The sequence below is a fragment of the Hyperolius riggenbachi genome, chromosome 4 (assembly GCF_040937935.1).
Source record: "Hyperolius riggenbachi isolate aHypRig1 chromosome 4, aHypRig1.pri, whole genome shotgun sequence".
Taxonomy (NCBI): Eukaryota; Metazoa; Chordata; class Amphibia; order Anura; family Hyperoliidae; genus Hyperolius; species Hyperolius riggenbachi.
Window position 1 is genome coordinate 53975612 of NC_090649.1, and position 24744 is coordinate 54000355.

General features: G+C 44.2%; 1 protein-coding gene across 3 annotated transcripts in view; it reads left to right on the plus strand.

Annotated features, from left to right (window-relative positions):
- The window catches only part of KIF13B (kinesin family member 13B), a 368955-nt gene that overhangs the window by 137726 nt on the left and 206485 nt on the right, over positions 1-24744 (plus strand). For all 3 annotated transcript variants that reach the window (XM_068280045.1, XM_068280046.1, XM_068280047.1), the window contains exons 3-5: positions 8187-8199; positions 11254-11314; positions 18132-18224. In XM_068280045.1, coding sequence (XP_068136146.1) covers positions 8187-8199; positions 11254-11314; positions 18132-18224 — 167 coding nt within the window. The remainder of the gene's footprint in view (positions 1-8186; positions 8200-11253; positions 11315-18131; positions 18225-24744) is intronic.

Below are 24744 nucleotides of genomic sequence, written 5' to 3' on the forward strand. Positions count from 1 at the left end.
CATCCGCCTCCTTCTGACTGTATTAAGCCTGGCAGCCTTTCCATCTCACAGGCCACACCTCCTCTGCCCTCAGACAGCCCATCCCAGGACTCAAGTCAGGTATGGACTATGGACAAGGCGGAGAGCCATGATATACGGGGAGCCATAGAGAGTGGCAGCATCAATGTAAACAGCCATCTAGCGACAATCTGTGTGTCGCTTGCGTGACGGTTTTTATAATGGGGGACAGCGGGGGGGTTGGTGGCACAGTATAAGGCAGGGCTGTGGAGTCGGAGTCTGAGTCGTGGAGTCGGAGTCGGGCAATTTTGGGTGCCTGGAGTCGGAGTCGGGAAAAAATGCACCGACTCCGACTCCTAATGAATTTGTAACTGTAATTAAAATAGAAAATATGATAAAATGTTCTATTTCTCAGATAATAGTCATTAAAAATAATGTATATATACAGTATATATACAGTAATAGCTGTGCTTAGTCCACAAAAATGAAATAAACCAATCAAAATTAGTTACTTGTGCTGCTTAAATAAAGCAGTCCCCGTATTTTTAAGGTCAGATATACATATCTGATTGTGACTGTATATATGATGTGTACACAGGAATCTCTTATATATACTAAATAACATCTATGCTGTAAGAATAAAGCCTGATGTGTAGCTGTGTCACTAATAGAGATGGTCAACGAGATGGAAATAATTCTGCATTGATGCTGATTTATGCAAATGTATGCACTCCCTTTGCTGATGAAATCAAATAATTTGATATGTTGTTAAAATTTGGTTTGGTGACTAAAAATTAAAGGGTACCTGAGACGGATGAAAAGTAAAGTTTTATACATACCTGGGGCTTCCTCCAGCCCTCTTCAGGCTAATCAGTCCCTCGCTGTCCTTCACCACCCGGATCTTCTGCTATGAGTCCTGGTAATTCAGCCAGTCAGCGCTGTCCGGCCGCATGCCGCTCCCACAGCCAGGAACATTCTGCACCTGCGCAATAGTGCTGCACAGGTGTAGTATGCTCCTGGCGGCGGAGTGTGTGCATGCGCACTACGCCTGACTGGCTCAAGTACCTGGACTCATAGCAGAAGATCCAGGTGGCGGAGGAGGACAACGAGGGACTGATTATCCTGAAGGCGGCTGGAGGAAGCCCCAGGTATGTATAAAACTTTAATTTCATCTGTCTCAGGTTTACTTTGTTACACAGTAGTACTATACTCTACATATGCACTCCCCACAGAGCTGCAGGGAATCCACTGAGAATGCTGTGCACATTGAACACAGAGGTGTTGTCTGTTTACAATCTCCTCATTCCCCTGCAGAGTACCTGCACATCATTCTTACATGTACCCACACTTACATTGCCTAGGGCCTGATAGATGTTCTTTGTTCCGGTTTGTACCTTTTACAAGTACTCTTACCAAGGACTAGTTTTAGTCTAAAGGGAATAAATATAGTAGTCTACATATCCTTCTCACTTCAGTTGTCTTGTAAAATTCCTAAGCGTTGGCAGTTAAGAGACGAATTTCATGTTACATACTTTTAATCAACAAAATTGTAATATGCAAATTAGAGGAGTCGGAGTCGGTGGAATCCTAAACTGAGGAGTCGGAGTCGGTGGATTTTTGGACCGACTCCACAGCCCTGATTCTGGGATCACTTTCAATCGCCACCGATTTCCCAAATTGCTTTGCCAATGTAAGTGGATGGAGCAGATCCCACTGGAGTGATTGGGATTAGGGAAATTACAATTGCAGGACATGCAGCATTTTTGGAGCATTTCCATTCTAATGTATTGTATAAGAGTAGGCAAATCGCTTATAAAGTGCTACCACCTATGAGGCATCTGTAAATATCACGCAGGTTGAGTGTGTGTTGTTCGTTTTCCATGATCCTGCCAATGCATAGGTTTCAATGGACATGTGCGAATGGGTCCTATTAACCTATTAGCAGCTTCATAGAGTTATCTCATGTGAGATAAGTGCATTGCTTTTGACCTCCGCCAGCAGAACTCGTTGTGCTGTAAAATCTTTGGAATGCTTTGATGTCTCTCTGCTAGCAGAAAATATAGAAACTGAAACCAGAAGTCGTCTGTTATTGTCACACACTGCCCCCTAGTGACAAGTGGCCATAATACACATTACAGCAGTACTAATTAGTAGCAAGGTAATGTAACAAATGAGAAAAAAATGTGCTAAAATTTAGCCTGGAGCATTTGCAAGCCTCTAAATAAATTGGCTGCTAACGGGTTAATAACATTGACTCCATTCACATGTCCATTTGGCGGCCTCCTGTCCAGAAAACAGTACAGTACTTAGTATTTTTTTCCAAGTGTGAACCTAGAGCTAACCTAAAGTTCCAGTCCATTCTTCCACTTTCCCTTTCTTTTGAATGCATCCTAGTTTATTTGTAACCAAATTGGGATAGACCATGATAGCAACAAACGTGTGTTACCTTGTCTGTGCCCTCACATTCCTTGTGTCTCCTGTGTATTGTTCACTGGGGATGAGCCTAATTTCTCCTTGCATTCAAATGTCGTGCAGCTTGAACTTGGACCAAAAAAAATTTACAGGAAGTTGTTCTGATTGGGCCAATTTCCAGCTACATATAATGCACATTAAATTTCAATGCAAGGAGAAATTATTTGCATCTCATTGATCATTCCTATTATTCACTTGCCACATGTTAGGTGGCATAGCTGAATAGTGCAGATTTTTTGGGTAAATGTATTTCATTGCTCTGTGTGTCAGTATTTCACCCCACCGGTAAAGTGTTCATTTTGAAGTGATTTAGGAACAAGGGTCGTTGATGGGATTTGGTCTTTAGTGTGTAGCACCTCCCAACTCTTCAGATAGGCAGTCCTTATTACCACTACAGGATTACATTTTACCTGTTAGTGCAAGAGGAAAAAAATCAGCGAATTTTATGTGTCTCTGGTTGGCATATATGACCACTTTCTCCTCCTTTGCAAGAATGGGACTTTTCACATATTGCACGTGGAGCCAGTGAGAATCCTTATGTGTGACATGCGAAAAAAATGCAGCAAACCTTTGTCATCCCCGTGAATGGAAAAATAGAAAGTAGCCCACTGACTTTCATTGGCATGCAAGTTTTCATCCTGAAGAATGCATGAATGGATACTAGGCTTAAATGATTAGTGCTGTTTGCAGGATATCTGAGCATAGTGGTAATTATTAACGAACAACTTGTTTGCAAGAGGTTTTGAATCAATACTCTGCTAAAAAGGTTTGTGCAAACAAGTTAGTAGCAGTAGTGTATCCTCCACTAGGAAGGCTTTACTGATTGTGGCTCCTCTCATCTTATATATTCGCTTATAAGCCTAATTTTTCGGCATAGAAAAATGTGCTGAAAAGTTACCCACCTCCCGGCTTATATGCGAATCAGTGGAGCAGAACGGATGTGTAAGAAATGTGCACTTGTGAGCCTGCTCTTGCCAGCTGTGTCCATGCCCCCCCATCCCCTGAAACATGGTGTACAGAGTACACTGCTCAAGACTTACCTGTGTCCCCTGGCTTGTGGAGCGGAGCGTGCAAGCAAGGTGTCAGCTGTACAATGATCGGGCACTCTTGCTGTGTGGCAATTACTATGTCTCATATCTAGAACGCCATCTAGAGACAAAGCGGTATCCTCTTTGGTGCACATCTGGCTATAGGGAGAGGGGATGACTTGCACTGGGGGCAGATATGGCTACTGGGGAGGGAGCTCATACGCAGGTCAATAATTTTTTTCCTGGTTTCCGAGGGAAAAGTAGGTACCTCTGTTTATACATGGGTCGGCTTATATGTGAGTGTATACGGTAAGTATTCCTATGTATAAAAGCCTCACAATGGAGGGCAGATTGAACTGTAACTTGCATATGATTACCACTAGGGGGAGCAGCCATCCAGGGCAGTTTGTATTGGGGTCCATAGGTAACTAGCTATCCAATGTAACCTCTGACATACCAGTATTGTGCCACCACTGAGTCGCCCTACCTCCTTTGGGGGGGGGGGGGGGAACCATCAGTATTTTGCCGTATGAACACACTATTAATTTTGCCTCTTTATCGTTGTATACAAAGCTAGAAACTTGTTGGTGTTCCCTGCTGACAAAATAATTGTCAAACTAAGTGGAGTGAAATATCATGAGCGTTCAGAACTCTTTCAGGCCTAGCAGCTTCCTGTGTGCACTGTGTATCATCTGCTGAAACTGCTTGTTGGAGAGTTTTTGGACTTGGAAATATTTCTGACAGCTGGCGGTCATTCCTGAGCTGTTCTGTAATAACTGGAATGTATTGCAGGCTATCTGGGAAGGACAGGCCTTGTACTCACAGATGATAAAAGTTTGGAAGCAAAGTTATCTTCAGGGACAAGGAAGACAGTAAACAGTAAAAACAAACTACTATTCAAAAGGATTACAGATGAGCCCAGTTTTGAGGATAACCGATTAACTTCTCTATATGTTTTTGGGATGTGGGAGGAAACCGGAGTGCCTGGAGGAAGCCTGCATACGCTTGTAGAACATACAAATACCATGCCAAGTGTTCTGGCTAAACTTCAGACCTGGTGCGAGGCAAGAGTGCATTTCCTGTATAGCACAGTCATTGGTTTTGATGTTTCTTCGATGGTGGCTTAGTGGCATTCTCACCTTGCAGCACCAGATTGCCAGCCATCCCACCCATGACTCTGTCTGCATGGAAGTTGTATGTTCTTCCCATGTTTACATTTTGCATGAGTGTTAATAGGAACTATTCCTAGCTCCCCCAAAAAACTAAAAACCATTTTATAAGTTAACTGGCTTTGGTAATGTCATACCGTAATATTGCGATGTCTGCTTGGTCAGTAGGTGAAGTTACAACGTTATTTGGGTTAAAAAAGACCATACGTCCATCGACTTATACCAGAAAATAAAGTACAACACCAGCCCACTCCCTCACGTATCCCTGTTGATCCAGAGGAAGGCGAAAAACCCTTACAAGGCATGGTCCAATTAGCCCCAAAAGGGAAAAATGTTGTTTTTTTTTGTTTTATTATTGTACATTATGAATCCCTGTAGGAAAACTTTTAGGGTCATCAGACCTGCAATTTCCTATCCAAATAAGTTGAACAGGGTCCTTCAGAAACATCAGATCTGCAGCATGCTTGTTCAGGATCTAGGGCTAAAAGTATTAAAGAGGAGCTGTTCGGTATAAGGTCTCAGAGAAAATAAACACATATATCAGTAGCTAAAGATTGGCTGTACTTACATTACATATGCATTTCACTGTCCACGTTTGGATTTCACAGAATTTGTATATAGTATATGCAGAGATAGATGCTCCTGACAGCTCATGGCAGGCTCCATGTTTTTCTGTCAAATGTGTCGTCATGTCCTGCCTGCTTCCTGATCACAGAAAAGCTGGTACTTGAACAACACAGTGTGCAGTGAATATTAATGAGCCATGTGGCTAGGAACAATAGCTGACTCCTGCAATGTACTCTGCCCGGAGATTTATCAGTGCTACGCGCTGGACTGATTACAAGCTGCTGTAACTTCTCATTAGCAGCCAAGGGGAGGGCCCCAGAATGCTTTGCAGTATAGTATGCGGCTTGCGTCCTCTTGGGTTTTAACAGCCTTGCTGATAAGCACACATCAAAGGTAACTGAGATTTTTATCTTCACTAATGGCTTTTGGGCTTCCTTCTAAACTGTTTAACACAGGAGAATAGAGGTTTAAATTAGCTTCTGCAGCCTGACAGTTACTCTTTAAAGGCGGGGGATCAGCAGGAAAGTCAGGCAACTGGTATTGCACAAAAGGAAATAAATCTGGCAGCCTCCATATCCCTCTCACTTCAGGTTCCCTTTAATACAAGCATGTGAGGATTACAACTCCATACTAGAATTACCATCATTCCTAAAAATAATAGACTGTTGGATTGTCATCAGGACGACATGGAAAGCAATGCTGTTCTACTTCTGTGTACGGAGGTACCCTTTAATAGCTCACTCTGTATCCTGAAGAATTCATCCTGCTACTTCCCTCAATTTATAAAAAAAAAATAAAAAATAAAAACAAATTAATGGTAATGCACATTTCTTCCACCTTTTTGTAGGGAATGGAAATAAAAATTCTCATCTGAGGAAAGAAAAATAAAGGGGAAGTAAAGCAGAAATAAACTTAAATACGAACTTTACCCAGGATTGAACCTCATCCCAATCCATATCTGATTCCCCCTTTCCCATGAGAAATCTATATTCCTTTTCACAAACAGATAATCAGGGACGTCTGTATAGCTGATATTATGGTGAAACCCCTCCCACAGTGTGAGGTCATGACAGTTTACTGTCTGTGAACCTCATTGCATTCTGGGAAATAATGGCTTTTTCAAACTGCCAAGCAAGAGATATCTCCCTCTGTGCATAGAACTCTCAGTAACTAACATTCCGTACAGATCGCCTGGCAGAATGAAAGAGGTCAACCTAATAATACATTTCTGAATGTAAATCAGGGAGAGGAAAGATGTTACGATGGGAAAACACTGTCTAAATGATCTATAAATGAATATTGTAAAAAAATGAGCAATATTACTCATGATCTTATTTTCACTACAGTTCCTCTTTAAATTATGAGTCGTCATGTTTCAAAGAGAGGCTTTAAAAAGTCCCCTCTTCTCCTGTCTGACCTGCTCTCCTTTTCTTCTAACCATGAACTGAGATGGGGTGGTCAGTAAGATGCTGCCACATTTGAATGGTTCACTTTTGATCTGCATAAATTTGCCTAAAATGTAATTATCAGCATCTCATTGATCATGCCCTATGATGTCATATACTCCCCTCTCACTGGTCTGTTGTCTAATGCAGGGACTACACATTGAGTGTGGCAGATTTACTGAGTTAAGAAACAGTGGGGGAAAGGCTGAACATCCCTAAACACATGCTGCAATTGAATGGTTAATCGCACAGGCATACACCGCCTCTGCCAGACTGAAAAATGCATGCCCTGCATCCAAGACAAGTGCTAACATTTATTACACTAGAAGGAACTTTAGCTTCCAATATGGTTTGCATGCAAGGTATATTATACTAGACACTTGTGCCACGGTGAGGCAAACCTCCGGGCAAGTGTCCTAACCTAAATTTAAAACCTTGGGAGCAGCTAAGCAAAAAGAAAATAAAAAATTGTGTAACTTACATTTTGTTAAACAGCGAGGAGAACTCCAGTGCATACCACTAAGGCTGCATCTGAAATGACCACCAGCTCATGTGTGGAGCACCTAAATAGACTTTCTGCGATTAACCATTCAATTGCAGCATGTGTTTAGGGATGCGCAGCCTTTCCCCCACTGTTTCTTAACTCTGTAAGTATGTAACTATCAGGTTAGCTGCTCCCAGCCCCTCCTCCTGAGTTTCCTGTTTGCATGATAAGTAGTAGCAGATTTGCATCTGAATTGAATGCGAAGTGTGCAGAAAGTCTATTTAGGTGCTGCACACATGAGCTGGTGGTTATTTCAGATGCAGCCTTAGTGGTATGCGCTGGCGTTCTCCTCGTGGCAGATTTACTCTCTGATCGATTTCCATTCACTTCCATGAGATAATCGATAAGAAACATCAATCAGTTCAGACCTGTTGGAAATTAATCTTATGGTGTGTGTGTGTTCCCAGCATAATGCTGGTACACACCATGCAATTTATTCAAATTTTAGGACCAATCAATAATTTCTGACTAGTCCGATGATCTTTTCAATCACTTTTTTCTGATCAATTTTCCAATCCCTTCTGTACAAAATGGATCAGAAGAATGATCAGAATTCAAATTAGCCTTCTTTCCAAAATCTGACGGGTAATTTGCATGCTGTGTACCGGGCATAAACCGCTCTGTAACCTCTGTGAATAGAGCCGTGATAAACAGCAGGTTATTGGTTTATGTGACATTTGGGAGGGATCATAAAATAATGATTAAGAGCAACAGAAAAGGTTAGTTTAGATCTGTCTGTTATCTGATATATGCTACATTTATCTTATGCAGGGGGGGGCAGTGGGATGCAATAGTAGGGAACAAGGCTGGGAAACTGTCCATACGCTGTAACTATGTATGTAATCGCTTACTGTATGTTTATATCCTGTGTATAGAATAGGCCTGGGAACGCTCACTAATGTCTTTCTCTGTTTTTTTCTTCTCTCTATATTCCATTCTGCGCTGATTTCCATGAACCTCCCAGGAGCCAGCCAAAAGTAAGTGGACCTGTCGTGCGTTTGGGGCGGTGCAGCAGCTGAGCTCAGTCACAGTGTGTGAATAACTTGCAGGATGTTCTCAGGCTCCGGCCAGCTGCGTGGACCCTGAAAGGGTGTCTCAGTGGCTGCCAGATTACTGCAGACTCTTCCAGGCTTTGTGCAGAGCACAAGAGAGAGCGCAGTCCCTCGCCGGCTCCTAAACACTTCCTGTAACCTCATGCAAGCTCCGCTATGTAGAAGGCTATTCATTCTCTAACAAAATGACATTGATGGGGGTAAACCTCATTTTGCCACTTGTAATTTGTAACTGTACTAATCCTCATGGGTTATGTGATATTTCAAAGGGAAATCAAGTTTTTCCACTAAGCTAGAGGTGTCTGCGATATATAGACAGCAACTGAGGTCACAGCACCTGATTTACAGCACCTGATGAGGTACTATGTTCTAAAACGCACCTTTAGTTCAGCTGGGTGACGGATGCAGTGGTAGCGGGGAGGGTGAACAGAGTGTCCTGACAGCCGTTTTGCAGGGTTCCCGGCCAATTCGTCATAAGCCAACTCACAAGCGCTCAATTGGCTATTCAACTCCTCTGCTAGCATATTGTGCCAGACTTTCTTCCTCTACCTTAAAGGAATACTATCAATACCCTAGTGTTCTAAAATGACAATGTACAAATAATGTCTAAGTAGCTGTGTAAACATTTTCCTACTTTTCATGTTAAATATCAGAGGTAAAAGCTGTAATTCATTGTGTGTAGATTTTAGCTGCGTTTGGAATGTCTCATTTGCAAAGGTATGAATCTCTGCAGTCTGACATCTTAAAAGCAGTGCCATATTGAAGCAGAGTTATATGAAAAGCTTGTCAGGTGTCAGGTTTCACACACACAATTACAAATGTTTATGTTGCACAGAAGATAAATTTCCTCTCCTCTCTGCAGAGAGCTCAGTCAGAGACAGGCAGAGCTTTCTCACACTCAGGGTTAACAGATGCACTGTGAGAGAATTCCCCCTCCCCTCATGGCTCACTCTGCTGTCATATTAGAGCAGACTTGCCATCAGAAAATTGTGAAACGAATAAGATAACCGTATACAAAGATATATAAGCATTCAAATGTGTAAACCAGTACTTAGCAGTACTTGCCAAACATTTCCTATCTTAATTGAAAAAAACATGTTCCTCGTTAGTGTTCCTTTAAGTATTCTCAGAATGTGAAAATGCATTTCAGCAAGGAGGCGGCCTGTTTGTGCTGTTCAAGCCCCACCCCAGGCACCACTGTTTTGTAAAGATGCATACACTCCTCTTTTTATGTTATGTCACCCATCGGGGATTGGGACCTGATCTCCTAGGGCGAGATGACTGGCAGGCCAGTACAAACACGCCAGCTATGTTGCTGAGACGCGTTCTGTTGCTATGCAGGGGAACAATGGAATGACGCATGCGTGGCGGGGGAGCAGTACAGATAATACGATTGGTCATTGTGGGGGTGAGTTGATCAGCCGGGCGGGTTGGTTGGGGGTCAGCCGCTGATGTACACACACCGGACAATCTGCTCAGGTAGACGTTATCAGCTACCTAATTAGTCAGTCATGTGTATGGGCTTTCAGATCTGTGCAGGCACTTGGCTGGAGAACTTGTTTTTTTATCTGTGTATAAGCTTATTGGGTAGCTCAGATCAGGTGTGTTGGTATGCAATATGAGGGGCAATCCTAAACATATGGCCTCCTTAAGGCCAGGGGAACATAAGGGCTGGTGCACACCAAGAGCACTTCTGAGCGCTTTTAAAAACACCATTGCTTTGAAAAGCGCTTGGCTAATGTGATCGATCACACCAGAGTGATGTGCTATTTTCCCAAACGCAAACACGGGTCCTGCAGCATTTTTGCTGATTTCTGAGGCGATTCAGCCTCAATGTTAAGTATAGGAAAGTGGAAAATTGCTCTGAAAACCGCTAGATCAGAGCAGTTTTCCAAGCGTTTTTGTTACAGAAGCTGTTCAGTTACAGACCTACTGTAATGAAAAATAAGACTACACCAAAACGCTCCAAAAATCGCTAGACATGCTTAGAATATTGCTAGGCACATGCCTAGACTCGCCTAGGAAAACCACTTCAAAAAGTGCTGAGCGTTTGCGATTACACCAGCGCTTTTTGGTGTGCACTGGCCCTAAGTGAGTTACACATGCAGTGTACTCTCTAGGGGCCACCTGAGCGACAGCAACTTTTTGTGTCAGTTTTTACATTCAGCCTTTCTTGCGCACACACAGCAAGCAGTTACAAAACAATATATTTTAGCACTGGGCATTTCCCTGTCGTTATTGACGGTTATACACGTCAATACAAAACATGCTGTGAACAGTGTTGACGTGCATACACGTCAATACACTCCTGCACTGTATGCTACCGTGCTTGACACATTTTGGCAAGTTACAGAAACAAATATGGTTATGAAAATTAATTGGATTACTTTTTGTACAAAAATCCCAGGGAAATTGAATGCTGGGGAGGTTAAAACGCATACAAACACTTCTCAAAGTTTGAGAACCGGATGTAAAAATATAAATGCAGTAAGTGGCAGAGTTCACAATTTCACATAGCTAAAACTGCGCCCAGCCTTAAAGAGAAACTCCGACCAAGAATTGAACTTTATCCCAATCAGTAGCTGATACCCCCTTTTACATGAGAAATCTATTCCTTTTCACAAACTGATCATCAGAGGGCGCTGTATGGCTGATATTGTGGTGAAACCCCTCCCACAAGAAACTCTGAGGACCGTGGTACTCCTGGCAGTTTCCTGTCTGTGAACCTTGTTGCATTGTGGGAAGTAGCTGTTTTCCAACGGCTAAAACAGCAAACCGCAGTAAAAATGTCACCATGTGATAAATGTCCGAATGTAAATCAGGGATTTAAAAGATTTTACAATGGGCAAACACTAACTAAATCATTTACGTAATTATTGTAAAAATGAAGCACTTTTTTATTACATTATTTTCACTGGAGTTCCTCTTTTAAGGCCTCTCTGCTAAACCGGCAATAACCCCTCTCTTCTTCCTTTGCAGGTATTTGCATATGATCATTGCTTCTGGTCGATGGATGAGTCCGTAACAGAAAAATTTGCAGGTAAACAATCTTGTTTCATCACTGGCTCTCTTTAATATTTTTTTTGTTATTGTTAAAGATGACCTGATCTCAGACCTTCCTCTCTGCTCTAAAAGATAAGCAACAGCTTATGTGTCTACTTCCTGCTTTCATGGAAACAGACATAGGGTTAACACCCTGTGTTTACAAATTAGCTGCTCTGCCAAGGCAGCCAGCTGGCACTGCTGAGAGATCAAATTACAACTTGGAATTAGACAGGCTAAACTCCCTAAATACATACAGGGTACATTTCTCTATGCTTTCCTGTTCGGTAGTTCAGGTCCAGTTTAAGTACCAAGGGTAATGCCATGCTGCTGAAGTGGCTGATGGGTATTCAGACACAAGTTGGTAGAGGTAAACTTTTCTGAATCATTGAATTGTTTCTTCTTGTGATTTCTGTGGTTGTTAGTAAAGGCTCCCGTAGTCTGTTACTTTGGCCAAAACAACAAATATTGTCTCTTCCAGCCAACCATCTGCTGCAAGAAAGATCCTTCATTAACAGAGCGGAAGACCTTTTTCAGCCAAATATCCGATCATCCAGGAATGGATTATTATAGGCCAAGCCTCAGTGTTAATCTTGTAAACATACACCACCTGGGAGTGAAATTAAAGATTCGGATAAGCCCTGTTTCGGCAGGCATTGTTTTGCAGTAGGCCTGAACGATAAATCGAATTTAAACAGAAATCGCGATCACCAAGATCACGATTTCGGAATCGTTAAAGTAGCGATTTCCGCTATGCAATTTCCGCTTGGGGGAAGTTTGAAGAAGCGGCTTCAAACTTCCCCCAAGTCCCTGCACATGCGCCCCGCAGCATCGGCAGTGTTGGACATACCTTCCGACACGAGTCCAACACTGTCCTCCACATCCTCTATCACAATTTGCTGGCTCTTGTGCACGGCATACTTCCTGGTATCCTGTATGTCACATGACATACAGGAAGTATGCTGTGCATTAGAACCTGCAGGAGGCAAAGTGGGTAGATGGGCATCGCTAGACTCATGCTGAAAGGTATGTTCAGCACTGCCACAGCCTGGCGGGCACAGAGAGACAAAAAGGGCACAGAGAGAGACCCAGAGGGGGCACAGACAAAGGGGGCATAAAGAGACAGTGGGACAGAGGCACAGAGGGGAGGAATAAAGCTTGATTTAAAGGAAATCTTGAATCGAATTCAAATCTCGAGTTCAGACAGAAATCGCTCGATTCATTTTTTCCCTAAAATCGTTCAGGCCTATTCTGCAGCATCTGTGAGTCAGCCTGCTGGTGGTAGGTTGCTGATAGGTGAGTGCTGGCCTACGTCTGCAGACTAAAGTCCCATTAAAGTTGCGTACAATGTTTATCACCTGAAGGAGTCTGGACTTGATCCCTTGGGTAACAGTATGGTGGATGTGGGGGTGTCCTATACAGGCGCCTCTTTCTATGGGGAGGGGTGAAGGTATGAGGGGGTGGCTTCCGGCAGGAGGTGTTAGGAGGAGAATAATGCGCTTGGAAGGTTCTGTGTTCCAGATCTTTATATGAGCTTGGGGACACCTGTACATACTACTGATTTTTGGATAAGTTAGGCATGAACTGCCACCCCAACAGAGGTGACAGAAACGTGATCTGCATGTTTATTGTCAATGGCAAAAAGTATTTGAGGCAGAGGATCAGCAGGGCAGCCAGGCAACTGGTATTGCTTAAAAATAAATAAATTTGGCAGCCTCCATATCCCTCTCGGTTTAGTTGTCCTTTAATTGTTCCATTTCCAGGCCACAAACATAATAATTACATTTGGATTAACCTCCTTAGCGGTATGGACGAGCTCAGCTCGTCCATTACCGCCGGAGGGTGCCGCTCAGGCCCTGCTGGGCCGATTTTTATCAAATAAAAAGCAGCACATGCAGCCGGCACTTTGCCAGCCGCGTGTGCTACTTGATCGCCGCCGCTTTGCGGCGATCCGCCGCGAGCAACGGTGAAAGAGGGTCCCCCCAGCCCCCCCGAGCCCTGCGCAACCGGACCAATCAGTTTCGGCCAGCGCTAAGGGCTGGTTCGGAGGCGGCTGACGTCAGGACGTCGGCTGACGTCCATGACGTCACTCCGCTCGTCGCTATGGCGACAGCCTTCCTTGTTAATACGCGGCCGGAGCTCCCTCTAGTGGGCTTTCATGCAGCCAACTTTCAGTTGGCTGCATGAAATAGTTTTTTTTTTTTATTTAAAAAAAACCCTCTCTCAGCCGCCCTGGCGATCTTAAGGCTGGTTTCACAGTGGGACGTTACAGGCGCACGTTAGAGCAGCATGTAACGCACCCCACCGCACAGCAATGAAAAATCAATGGGCTGTTCACAGTGCCCACGTTGCGTTACTTAGTAACGCTGTGCCATAAGACAACGTACTGCATGCAGTACTTTATAAGCGGCAGAGCTGCGTTGGACTGCTTGCACTTGCTCAGTAATGTTGGGGAGGAGCGGAGAGCGGCCAGGCACATGGCTAATTAATATTCACTGCACTCAGTGACGTGCAGTGTTTACTTCCTGGAGCGGCCGCTCTGTGCGGCGACTGGCCGGGCGGGACCATGTGATGCCGCATGCGTCCAAGAGTACGCATCACGGACGCCAGAGTGAGCTGCACAACGCGGCTCACTCTGTCGTCCACATCAGAGAGCACCAGGCGATGCGTTAGGGGCACGTTATGCGACCATAACGTCCCCTAAAACGCAACGTCCCACTGTGAAACCAGCCTTATAGAGCGCCAGGGTGGTTAACACAGAATTCTTTGCATCTTATGGACCATCCATAGAAGTAAGCGTGCAATTAAAGTGCAACTGAAGAGGGGGGGGGGGGGGGGGAGGGTATTGATGAATTGGTTGTGTAGTACGGATAATTAATAGGACATTAGTAGCAAAGAAATTAGTCTCATATTTTTATTTTCAGTTGTATAGTTTTTTTTTTTTGTTTTTTTTTTTAGTTTTTTTTTTTTATAACATTGCATCATTCTCTGATATTTGCAGATTACACACTACTTAGCATTCTAAATGATTTCACAGAGCAGGCAAATTAACTTTTGAACTGCCCTCTGCAGAGAAAAACAAAATTCAATGACACAGTTGAGATAATAAGCTTCAGAAGACAGAGCTCTCTGCCACTTTAAAAGTGGGGAGAGATCAGTGAAGCTCTTTTGCATAGATAACTGAAGTTTAACTCTTCCTGTACTGGAAACCATATTAGATTCCAATCTCTGCTGCTGGTTTGTTTTTTTTTAAACTGTACTACACATACAAATCATTATATCATAAGTTTATTTTCACTTCAAATTCCCTTTAAATGCACAAAAAAATTACTTTAGTAAAGAAAGAAACTGATCATTTAAAGCTAGTGAACTTCATAATTGCAACTGTCCATCGACTTGTGTTATCCCCGTATAATGAATTTGGCTGCTCAGCTGTAGGCTAAAGCTGTGGCGTCCTCTATGTATATTTTTCCTAGCATTGCCGTCACGGAGTCATGTTGGTGGTTACCCTGTCCAGACATTTGGCAGATGCATGTAAAATGCCAGCACTTCCAGTCTATAAATTCCACAGGTTTTTATTGCTTGTAAAATGCATTTTTGCTGAGCCTTCTGTGACATCAACCACAGACGTAAAATCATTTAGACTTGGATGTGCGGCACATGTTCTACGTTATGTAAGCACTGGAAAGTCTATCTTACTAATCTATATACCTCAATCAGAATCCTTCACTTCACGAAGTACAAACTGGGGGGCTGTACCCGGAATTTGTATTGGCCCATACAGGTTCTGGAAGGATAATGTCCGAAAGACAAGAGCCGAGGCTGCCATACTACGGTGCCACCAGTCGCACTTGGCAATCATCTGTCATCCCTAAGTAGGGCGGGGGGGGGGGGGGGGAAGGGGAGCAAAGAGAGGTGATGGTTCAGCAGAGATGATCCAGTACTTCATCAAAGAAACCTGCAGTGATGGCTGATGATCTCTAAATATATTAATACTGGTGTTTTTGCTTAATAGCCTTAGTGTCCCACGCTGACATCTCTGTGCAGCAGCCTTAGTGTCCCACGCTGACATCTCTGTGCAGCAGCCATAGTGTCCCACGCTGACATCTCTGTGCAGCAGCCTTAGTGTCCCACGCTGACATCTCTGTGCAGCAGCCTTAGTGTCCCACGCTGACATCTCTGTGCAGCAGCCTTAGTGTCCCACGCTGACATCTCTGTGCAGCAGCCTTAGTGTCCCACGCTGACATCTCTGTGCAGCAGCCTTAGTGTCCCACGCTGACATCTCTGTGCAGCAGCCATAGTGTCCCACGCTGACATCTCTGTGCAGCAGCCTTAGTGTCCCACGCTGACATCTCTGTGCAGCAGCCTTAGTGTCCCACGCTGACATCTCTGTGCAGCAGCCTTAGTGTCCCACGCTGACATCTCTGTGCAGCAGCCTTAGTGTCCCACGCTGACATCTCTGTGCAGCAGCCTTAGTGTCCCACGCTGACATCTCTGTGCAGCAGCCTTAGTGTCCCACGCTGACATCTCTGTGCAGCAGCCTTAGTGTCCCACGCTGACATCTCTGTGCAGCAGCCTTAGTGTCCCACGCTGACATCTCTGTGCAGCAGCCTTAGTGCCCCACGCTGACATCTCTGTGCAGCAGCCTTAGTGTCCCACGCTGACATCTCTGTGCAGCAGCCTTAGTGTCCCACGCTGACATCTCTGTGCAGCAGCCATAGTGTCCCACGCTGACATCTCTGTGCAGCAGCCATAGTGTCCCACGCTGACATCTCTGTGCAGCAGCCATAGTGTCCCACGCTGACATCTCTGTGCAGCAGCCATAGTGTCCCACGCTGACATCTCTGTGCAGCAGCCATAGTGTCCCACGCTGACATCTCTGTGCAGCAGCCATAGTGTCCCACGCTGACATCTCTGTGCAGCAGCCATAGTGTCCCACGCTGACATCTCTGTGCAGCAGCCTTAGTGTCCCACGCTGACATCTCTGTGCAGCAGCCTTAGTGTCCCACGCTGACTTCTCTGTGCAGCAGCCATAGTGTCCCACACTGACATCGCTGTGCAGCAGCCAGTTGCTTTAGTAGGACACATTCAGTAATACTTATAAGGGCAAACCTTTTCTTTTAATTTTTCTCCTGAGATGAACAATAATGGAAGTCTTGTACAAGTGGCAAATTACATCACTATTACAGCTGCCACCATGGGTTGGAGGGTCACTGGAATGCAATGATTATACCTTGGTGTCTGAACATCTAGGTAGAAGATCCATTGTAATATTTTTGGGGGAAACCGATAACTACTTATGTGCAAGTTCAAATAAAGTGGTATGAAACTCAAATTTCATCTATGGTCTAAAACATAAAGCACAGCATAAAACTAATACTGTAGCTGAAAACACATTATTGGTTTCCAAGTTACTGAAAGGGTTAATACTAAAACATTTACTTCATGTAAAAGCTAATTGGTAAAATTACTGTCTCTGTATGGGAACCATCAGTTTGAATTGAGCTATACTAAGCTGTGTAAACAATGCAGAAATGTTTCTGCTGTATCCAGATGGGAAGAAGAGCACTTATTATTTCCAGTAATTACTGAACTACAAGTCAATCTCATAATTAATTTTTTTTATTATAACGATGATACATTTGTCAGCTTCAGTAAAATGTAAATATAACTTCAAATAAGTGTGTTCAGTGTTAGTGCGGGCCATTTTGGAGCAGGACAAAGCCAAACAAAATCTCACCCTGCTCTTGCACAAACTCCAGGCTCGTGCTGATTACTATTCCTCCTCCAAGTTGTAGCAACTCAAGAGGACTCGTAATTTAGGCATCGGCTTTTGCTGGCGACCAAATTGCTCTTTTTCTTTTCCTTTTGCTAATTGTGAAAGTGCAGCACTAGTGCCAAAATCAGCTTCCCTGCTTCAAAATACACTGGACCAGCCTTCTATGGTTTCACATCCATTTCTTACCATGTCTAATAATTTTATAGCCAAAATATCCATTTGAGCTTCTACCCACTTTAAGTTTAGTTTTACAACTTGAATTGGTTTGATAATTGCTGAATTTTGGTCTTCAGTTAATTGATTTGACGCCTCTGTGCAGCAGCTGTTGGTCCACATATGGGTCAGCAGAGCGTGCCCCCCCCCCCAGTTTAGGTAGCAAGAGAAACCCCTCCCCACACACACACACACACACACACACACACACACACACACACACACACACACACACACACACCCTTTTCTCAGTTAGCTAGCCAGTAAGTGGCCCCTCCATTTCCTACGTAAAGCTGCAGCAAAGCAACAGTTACCTCCCTGGGATCCGGCAACATGCTGCATGTCTTCCTTTGTCCTCCGGAGGGCGCTCTATCTCTAGGCTGAGATCTCCCTCTGTCCTCATGTGACAGAGGTGATCTCTGCATAGCGATGTGGAGCCACAGAGGACACAGAAGACAGGCTGCTGCCGCTGGATCTGGCGAGGTGAATGATTGAGATCTCTGCTGCGCATTCTGCACTAGTCCCTCCTGGCGGTCTCCACGGATGTAGCTCGGGGTTACCGCTAATTGCTGCGAATAGTAGCCCTGAGCTACACTCGGGAATACCGCCAAGGTGGGAAATAGGCTGCGTGGTGTTTGATACGCTCTGGAAGCAGAAACTTACATTTGCTCTACATTTCATATATTGCCAGCTTTTACCTACTCCAGCGTAGAACCATGTATTTCATAGTTGTTGTAGTAAGTGTAATATAGTAAGGTGGATAAGTGTAGATTCTTTGCTGCTTTATTAATAGTTTTTGTATTATTTTTTTCTCTTTATATAGGACAAGATGTTGTTTTTCAGTGCCTTGGTGAGAATATTCTCCAGAATGCCTTTGAGGGATATAACGCCTGTATCTTTGCCTATGGACAGACTGGTAAGATATTAGCAAAGCCTATCACTGTGTATACGGGGGTATGGCTATAAGCCTGTGAGTATGACTGCCAAGTGGCATGTGTCGCACTATGGAGAGAGGAAGAATGGGGAATTGTTGGAAATACCCTGTTATTGCTAAGCTTATTTGCTTGTAGTTTAACTTTTTCTTTATGGGGCCAGCGTCATGTGAACTACAACTGTGGTGAAGAAATGCAGATCTTGTGCCAGAGTGATCTACAGCAGCAATCAGACGGGGAAAACCTAACACATTGTATTAATGACTGTTGCAACAGGCAGTGTCAGGCAGGACCAAGCAATACTGATTCATATACAGTAACAGTTGCTGGTCTCACTGTACTGGAGTCCTAGTCTAAACTTTTAGACTCTAAAAGATCCTCCTCTCTTTATTTGAATTTATCATTTCTATACCATGCAAAAAGTTGTTAGGCCCAGCACTCAAAATGGAGACAGGTGTGCTATATGAACCATGCACGAGCGGTTGTGTACGGACCGTACTTACGCATCCACAGTACGGATGCGCCTGTACAAAGACAGGAGCACTGCCATGAAGAGGAGGAGGGTCCTAAATATTAGTGGTGGGCTAAACTAGGATTTAACATTTTTCAACTTTCCTTCCTTGCAAGTTTTCTTAACCACTTGATGACCCACCCTTTACCCCCCCTTAAGGACCAGCGCTGGTTTGATTGATCTGTGCTGGGTGGGCTCTGCAGCCCCCAGCACAGATCAGGGTGCAGGCAGGGAGATCAGATTGCCCCCCTTTTTTCCCCCCTATGGGGATGATGTGCTGGGGGGGTCTGATCTCTCCTGCCTGCTGTGGGTGGCGGGGGGGGCACCTCAAAGCCCCCCTCCGCGGCGAAATTCCCCCTCCCTCTCCTACCTGCTGCCTCCCCCTGGTGTTCCGGGCTGCACAGGACGCTATCCGTCCTGTGCAGCCAGTGACAGGATGTGGTCTGTCACATGGCGGCGATCCCCGGCCGCTGATTGGCCGGGGATCGCCGATCTGCCTTACGGCGCTGCTGCGCAGCAGCGCCGTACAAATGTAAACAAAGCGGATTATTTCCGCTTGTGTTTACATCTAGCCTGCGAGCCGCCATCGGCGGCCCGCAGGCTATTTACGGAGCCCCCCGCCGTGATTTGACAGGAAGCAGCCGCTCGTACGAGCGGCTGCTTCCTGATTAATTAGGCTGCAGCTGGCGACGCAGTACTGCGTCGCTGGTCCTGCAGCTGCCACTTTGCCGACGCACGTTATGAGTGTGCGGTCGGCAAGTGGTTAAAGGACCATTATCGCGAAAATCTTAAAATTTAAAACGCATATAAACACATACAAATAAGTACGTTTCTTCCAGAGTAAATTGAGCCATAAATGACTTTTCTCCTATGTTGCTGTCACTTACAGTAGGTAGTAGAAATCTGACATTACTGACTAGTTTTGGGCTAGTCAGTGTCTCCATAGGGGATTATTAGCATGGCCTTTATTCTTTACAAAGGCATTCCCTAAAAAAGATTCATAAAAAGATGCTGGATAGCTTGCTGCACGCTTTTTTTGGCAGTTGGATGGAGCAACTATTCACTTAGTGCTTTTGAAAATATAGAAAACCCTGAGAGCCCCCCCCCCCCCCCCCCCTCAAGAGGAGATGGGCTGGTCAAAAAAAAAACCTGTCGGTTCTGTCAGATTTCTACTACTTACCGTAAGTGACAGCAACATAGGAGAAAAGTGATTTATGGCTCATTTCACTCTAGGAAAAAAAAAAATGTAGATAGATGGATAGATATTTTAAGATTTTTGCGACACCACTGCAGCGATTTAATGAATTTGATATGATGAGTTTACTTTGGCTTTAATTCATCAAGCATTACCGCATTCGGTAATGCTGAAAACAGCTGAGTTAACGGAGCACTTAAGAAAATGCTAATTCATCAAAGCTGTTACCGAATGAGAAGCTGAAATCACAGAGCAATGAGATAAATTACCGACTTGTGCTCAACACATGTCAGCAAATGTCAGTAAATGTTAATTCATCAAGGTTACCACATTCGCTAGCACATTGGTGTTTATCTCCAGCTCTCCCCTGTCGTTACAGGCTTCGAAAGCCTTCTGTGTGAATGTTTTCATGATTAACAGGAGCAGGCAGCCAATAGAAACAGCCCCTGTTCTCCTGCAAGTGCTGCTGATAGGTCACACAGGCTTCTCCACACAAGCTTCCAGACCCCCCAGGCAGTGAGCAGAGATAACGGGACAAAAGATATCCCCAGATGTCCTTCGGTGGTTTAACCCTTTGAGTCCCTGTTTGAATATACAAAGATGCATGTGGTGAAATCACCAAGCATGGCATTTGTAATGTCTCCAGGAAGTTTATCTACGTTGTGGCAAATAAGTAAAATGTTAAGAAACACTGATGGACAGATTCAGAGCAGCAGAGGCAGTATAAGTAACAGTAAATATAACACAGGTTTACATGTAAAGGGATGTCTGGATGCCTTCTATTGTTATCAGCTTGTAACAACACAGGGTTTTAGTTCACAGAAGAATGCATTCTTATGCTTAATCACCTATACTGCGCAGAAGTACCCAGGTAAACATAGGTGTCCTAACTCTGGCCCTGTAACATGCATAGTGCAGACATGCAAACACATTCATTGCATCAAACCTATCAATGGATTGGGAGCACACATCCTAACTTCCTCTCCTGGGAAAGACAGTGCATCTTACCAATCGCACAAGGGAGCTAATGTTATGTGTCCATGTGCACAATGCGCATACACCAGCATAAGCTGTCTGCATGCTGACAAACATACAGGGAAGGGGGAGTGCACCGAATTGGACCCTAGCCACAGGGGTCAATGATAAGAATAAACATACATATATCCAGGCACATCGCCTCTAGTTAGGACATTAAATAAATTATTAGGGAAAGGGAGGTGCTGAAGGGGGTGTGGCTAGAAAACAGCAAAAATCTATTAACCCTTCGCACACTCACATGCAAATGTTCACACAATTGCATTCACAGATTCACTCATCCAGGCACAACTGTTATCCCTACAGCTAAATTAAAAGCCAGGGTTTTAGTTCACAGAAGAATGCATTCTTATGCTTAATCACCTATACTGCGCAGAAGTACCCAGGTAAACATAGGTGTCCTAACTCTGGCCCTGTAACATGCATAGTGCAGACATGCAAACACATTCATTGCATCAAACCTATCAATGGATTGGGAGCACACATCCTAACTTCCTCTCCTGGGAAAGACAGTGCATCTTACCAATCGCACAAGGGAGCTAATGTTATGTGTCCATGTGCACAATGCGCATACACCAGCATAAGCTGTCTGCATGCTGACAAACATACAGGGGAAGGGGGAGTGCACCGAATTGGACCCTAGCCACAGGGGTCAATGATAAGAATAAACATACATATATCCAGGCACATCGCCTCTAGTTAGGACATGCATTCTTCTGTGAACTAAAACCCTGGCTTTTAATTTAGCTGTAGGGATAACAGTTGTGCCTGGATGAGTGAATCTGTGAATGCAATTGTGTGAACATTTGCATGTGAGTGTGCGAAGGGTTAATAGATTTTTGCTGTTTTCTAGCCACACCCCCTTCAGCACCTCCCTTTCCCTAATAATTTATTTAATGTCCTAACTAGAGGCGATGTGCCTGGATATATGTATGTTTATTCTTATCATTGACCCCTGTGGCTAGGGTCCAATTCGGTGCACTCCCCCTTCCCCTGTATGTTTGTCAGCATGCAGACAGCTTATGCTGGTGTATGCGCATTGTGCACATGGACACATAACATTAGCTCCCTTGTGCGATTGGTAAGATGCACTGTCTTTCCCAGGAGAGGAAGTTAGGATGTGTGCTCCCAATCCATTGATAGGTTTGATGCAATGAATGTGTTTGCATGTCTGCACTATGCATGTTACAGGGCCAGAGTTAGGACACCTATGTTTACCTGGGTACTTCTGCGCAGTATAGGTGATTAAGCATAAGAATGCATTCTTCTGTGAACTAAAACCCTGGCTTTTAATTTAGCTGTAGGGATAACAGTTGTGCCTGGATGAGTGAATCTGTGAATGCAATTGTGTGAACATTTGCATGTGAGTGTGCGAAGGGTTAATAGATTTTTGCTGTTTTCTAGCCACACCCCCTTCAGCACCTCCCTTTCCCTAATAATTTATTTAATGTCCTAACTAGAGGCGATGTGCCTGGATATATGTATGTTTATTCTTATCATTGACCCCTGTGGCTAGGGTCCAATTCGGTGCACTCCCCCTTCCCCTGTATGTTTGTCAGCATGCAGACAGCTTATGCTGGTGTATGCGCATTGTGCACATGGACACATAACATTAGCTCCCTTGTGCGATTGGTAAGATGCACTGTCTTTCCCAGGAGAGGAAGTTAGGATGTGTGCTCCCAATCCATTGATAGGTTTGATGCAATGAATGTGTTTGCATGTCTGCACTATGCATGTTACAGGGCCAGAGTTAGGACACCTATGTTTACCTGGGTACTTCTGCGCAGTATAGGTGATTAAGCATAAGAATGCATTCTTCTGTGAACTAAAACCCTGGCTTTTAATTTAGCTGTAGGGATAACAGTTGTGCCTGGATGAGTGAATCTGTGAATGCAATTGTGTGAACATTTGCATGTGAGTGTGCGAAGGGTTAATAGATTTTTGCTGTTTTCTAGCCACACCCCCTTCAGCACCTCCCTTTCCCTAATAATTTATTTAATGTCCTAACTAGAGGCGATGTGCCTGGATATATGTATGTTTATTCTTATCATTGACCCCTGTGGCTAGGGTCCAATTCGGTGCACTCCCCCTTCCCCTGTATGTTTGTCAGCATGCAGACAGCTTATGCTGGTGTATGCGCATTGTGCACATGGACACATAACATTAGCTCCCTTGTGCGATTGGTAAGATGCACTGTCTTTCCCAGGAGAGGAAGTTAGGATGTGTGCTCCCAATCCATTGATAGGTTTGATGCAATGAATGTGTTTGCATGTCTGCACTATGCATGTTACAGGGCCAGAGTTAGGACACCTATGTTTACCTGGGTACTTCTGCGCAGTATAGGTGATTAAGCATAAGAATGCATTCTTCTGTGAACTAAAACCCTGGCTTTTAATTTAGCTGTAGGGATAACAGTTGTGCCTGGATGAGTGAATCTGTGAATGCAATTGTGTGAACATTTGCATGTGAGTGTGCGAAGGGTTAATAGATTTTTGCTGTTTTCTAGCCACACCCCCTTCAGCACCTCCCTTTCCCTAATAATTTATTTAATGTCCTAACTAGAGGCGATGTGCCTGGATATATGTATGTTTATTCTTATCATTGACCCCTGTGGCTAGGGTCCAATTCGGTGCACTCCCCCTTCCCCTGTATGTTTGTCAGCATGCAGACAGCTTATGCTGGTGTATGCGCATTGTGCACATGGACACATAACATTAGCTCCCTTGTGCGATTGGTAAGATGCACTGTCTTTCCCAGGAGAGGAAGTTAGGATGTGTGCTCCCAATCCATTGATAGGTTTGATGCAATGAATGTGTTTGCATGTCTGCACTATGCATGTTACAGGGCCAGAGTTAGGACACCTATGTTTACCTGGGTACTTCTGCGCAGTATAGGTGATTAAGCATAAGAATGCATTCTTCTGTGAACTAAAACCCTGGCTTTTAATTTAGCTGTAGGGATAACAGTTGTGCCTGGATGAGTGAATCTGTGAATGCAATTGTGTGAACATTTGCATGTGAGTGTGCGAAGGGTTAATAGATTTTTGCTGTTTTCTAGCCACACCCCCTTCAGCACCTCCCTTTCCCTAATAATTTATTTAATGTCCTAACTAGAGGCGATGTGCCTGGATATATGTATGTTTATTCTTATCATTGACCCCTGTGGCTAGGGTCCAATTCGGTGCACTCCCCCTTCCCCTGTATGTTTGTCAGCATGCAGACAGCTTATGCTGGTGTATGCGCATTGTGCACATGGACACATAACATTAGCTCCCTTGTGCGATTGGTAAGATGCACTGTCTTTCCCAGGAGAGGAAGTTAGGATGTGTGCTCCCAATCCATTGATAGGTTTGATGCAATGAATGTGTTTGCATGTCTGCACTATGCATGTTACAGGGCCAGAGTTAGGACACCTATGTTTACCTGGGTACTTCTGCGCAGTATAGGTGATTAAGCATAAGAATGCATTCTTCTGTGAACTAAAACCCTGGCTTTTAATTTAGCTGTAGGGATAACAGTTGTGCCTGGATGAGTGAATCTGTGAATGCAATTGTGTGAACATTTGCATGTGAGTGTGCGAAGGGTTAATAGATTTTTGCTGTTTTCTAGCCACACCCCCTTCAGCACCTCCCTTTCCCTAATAATTTATTTAATGTCCTAACTAGAGGCGATGTGCCTGGATATATGTATGTTTATTCTTATCATTGACCCCTGTGGCTAGGGTCCAATTCGGTGCACTCCCCCTTCCCCTGTATGTTTGTCAG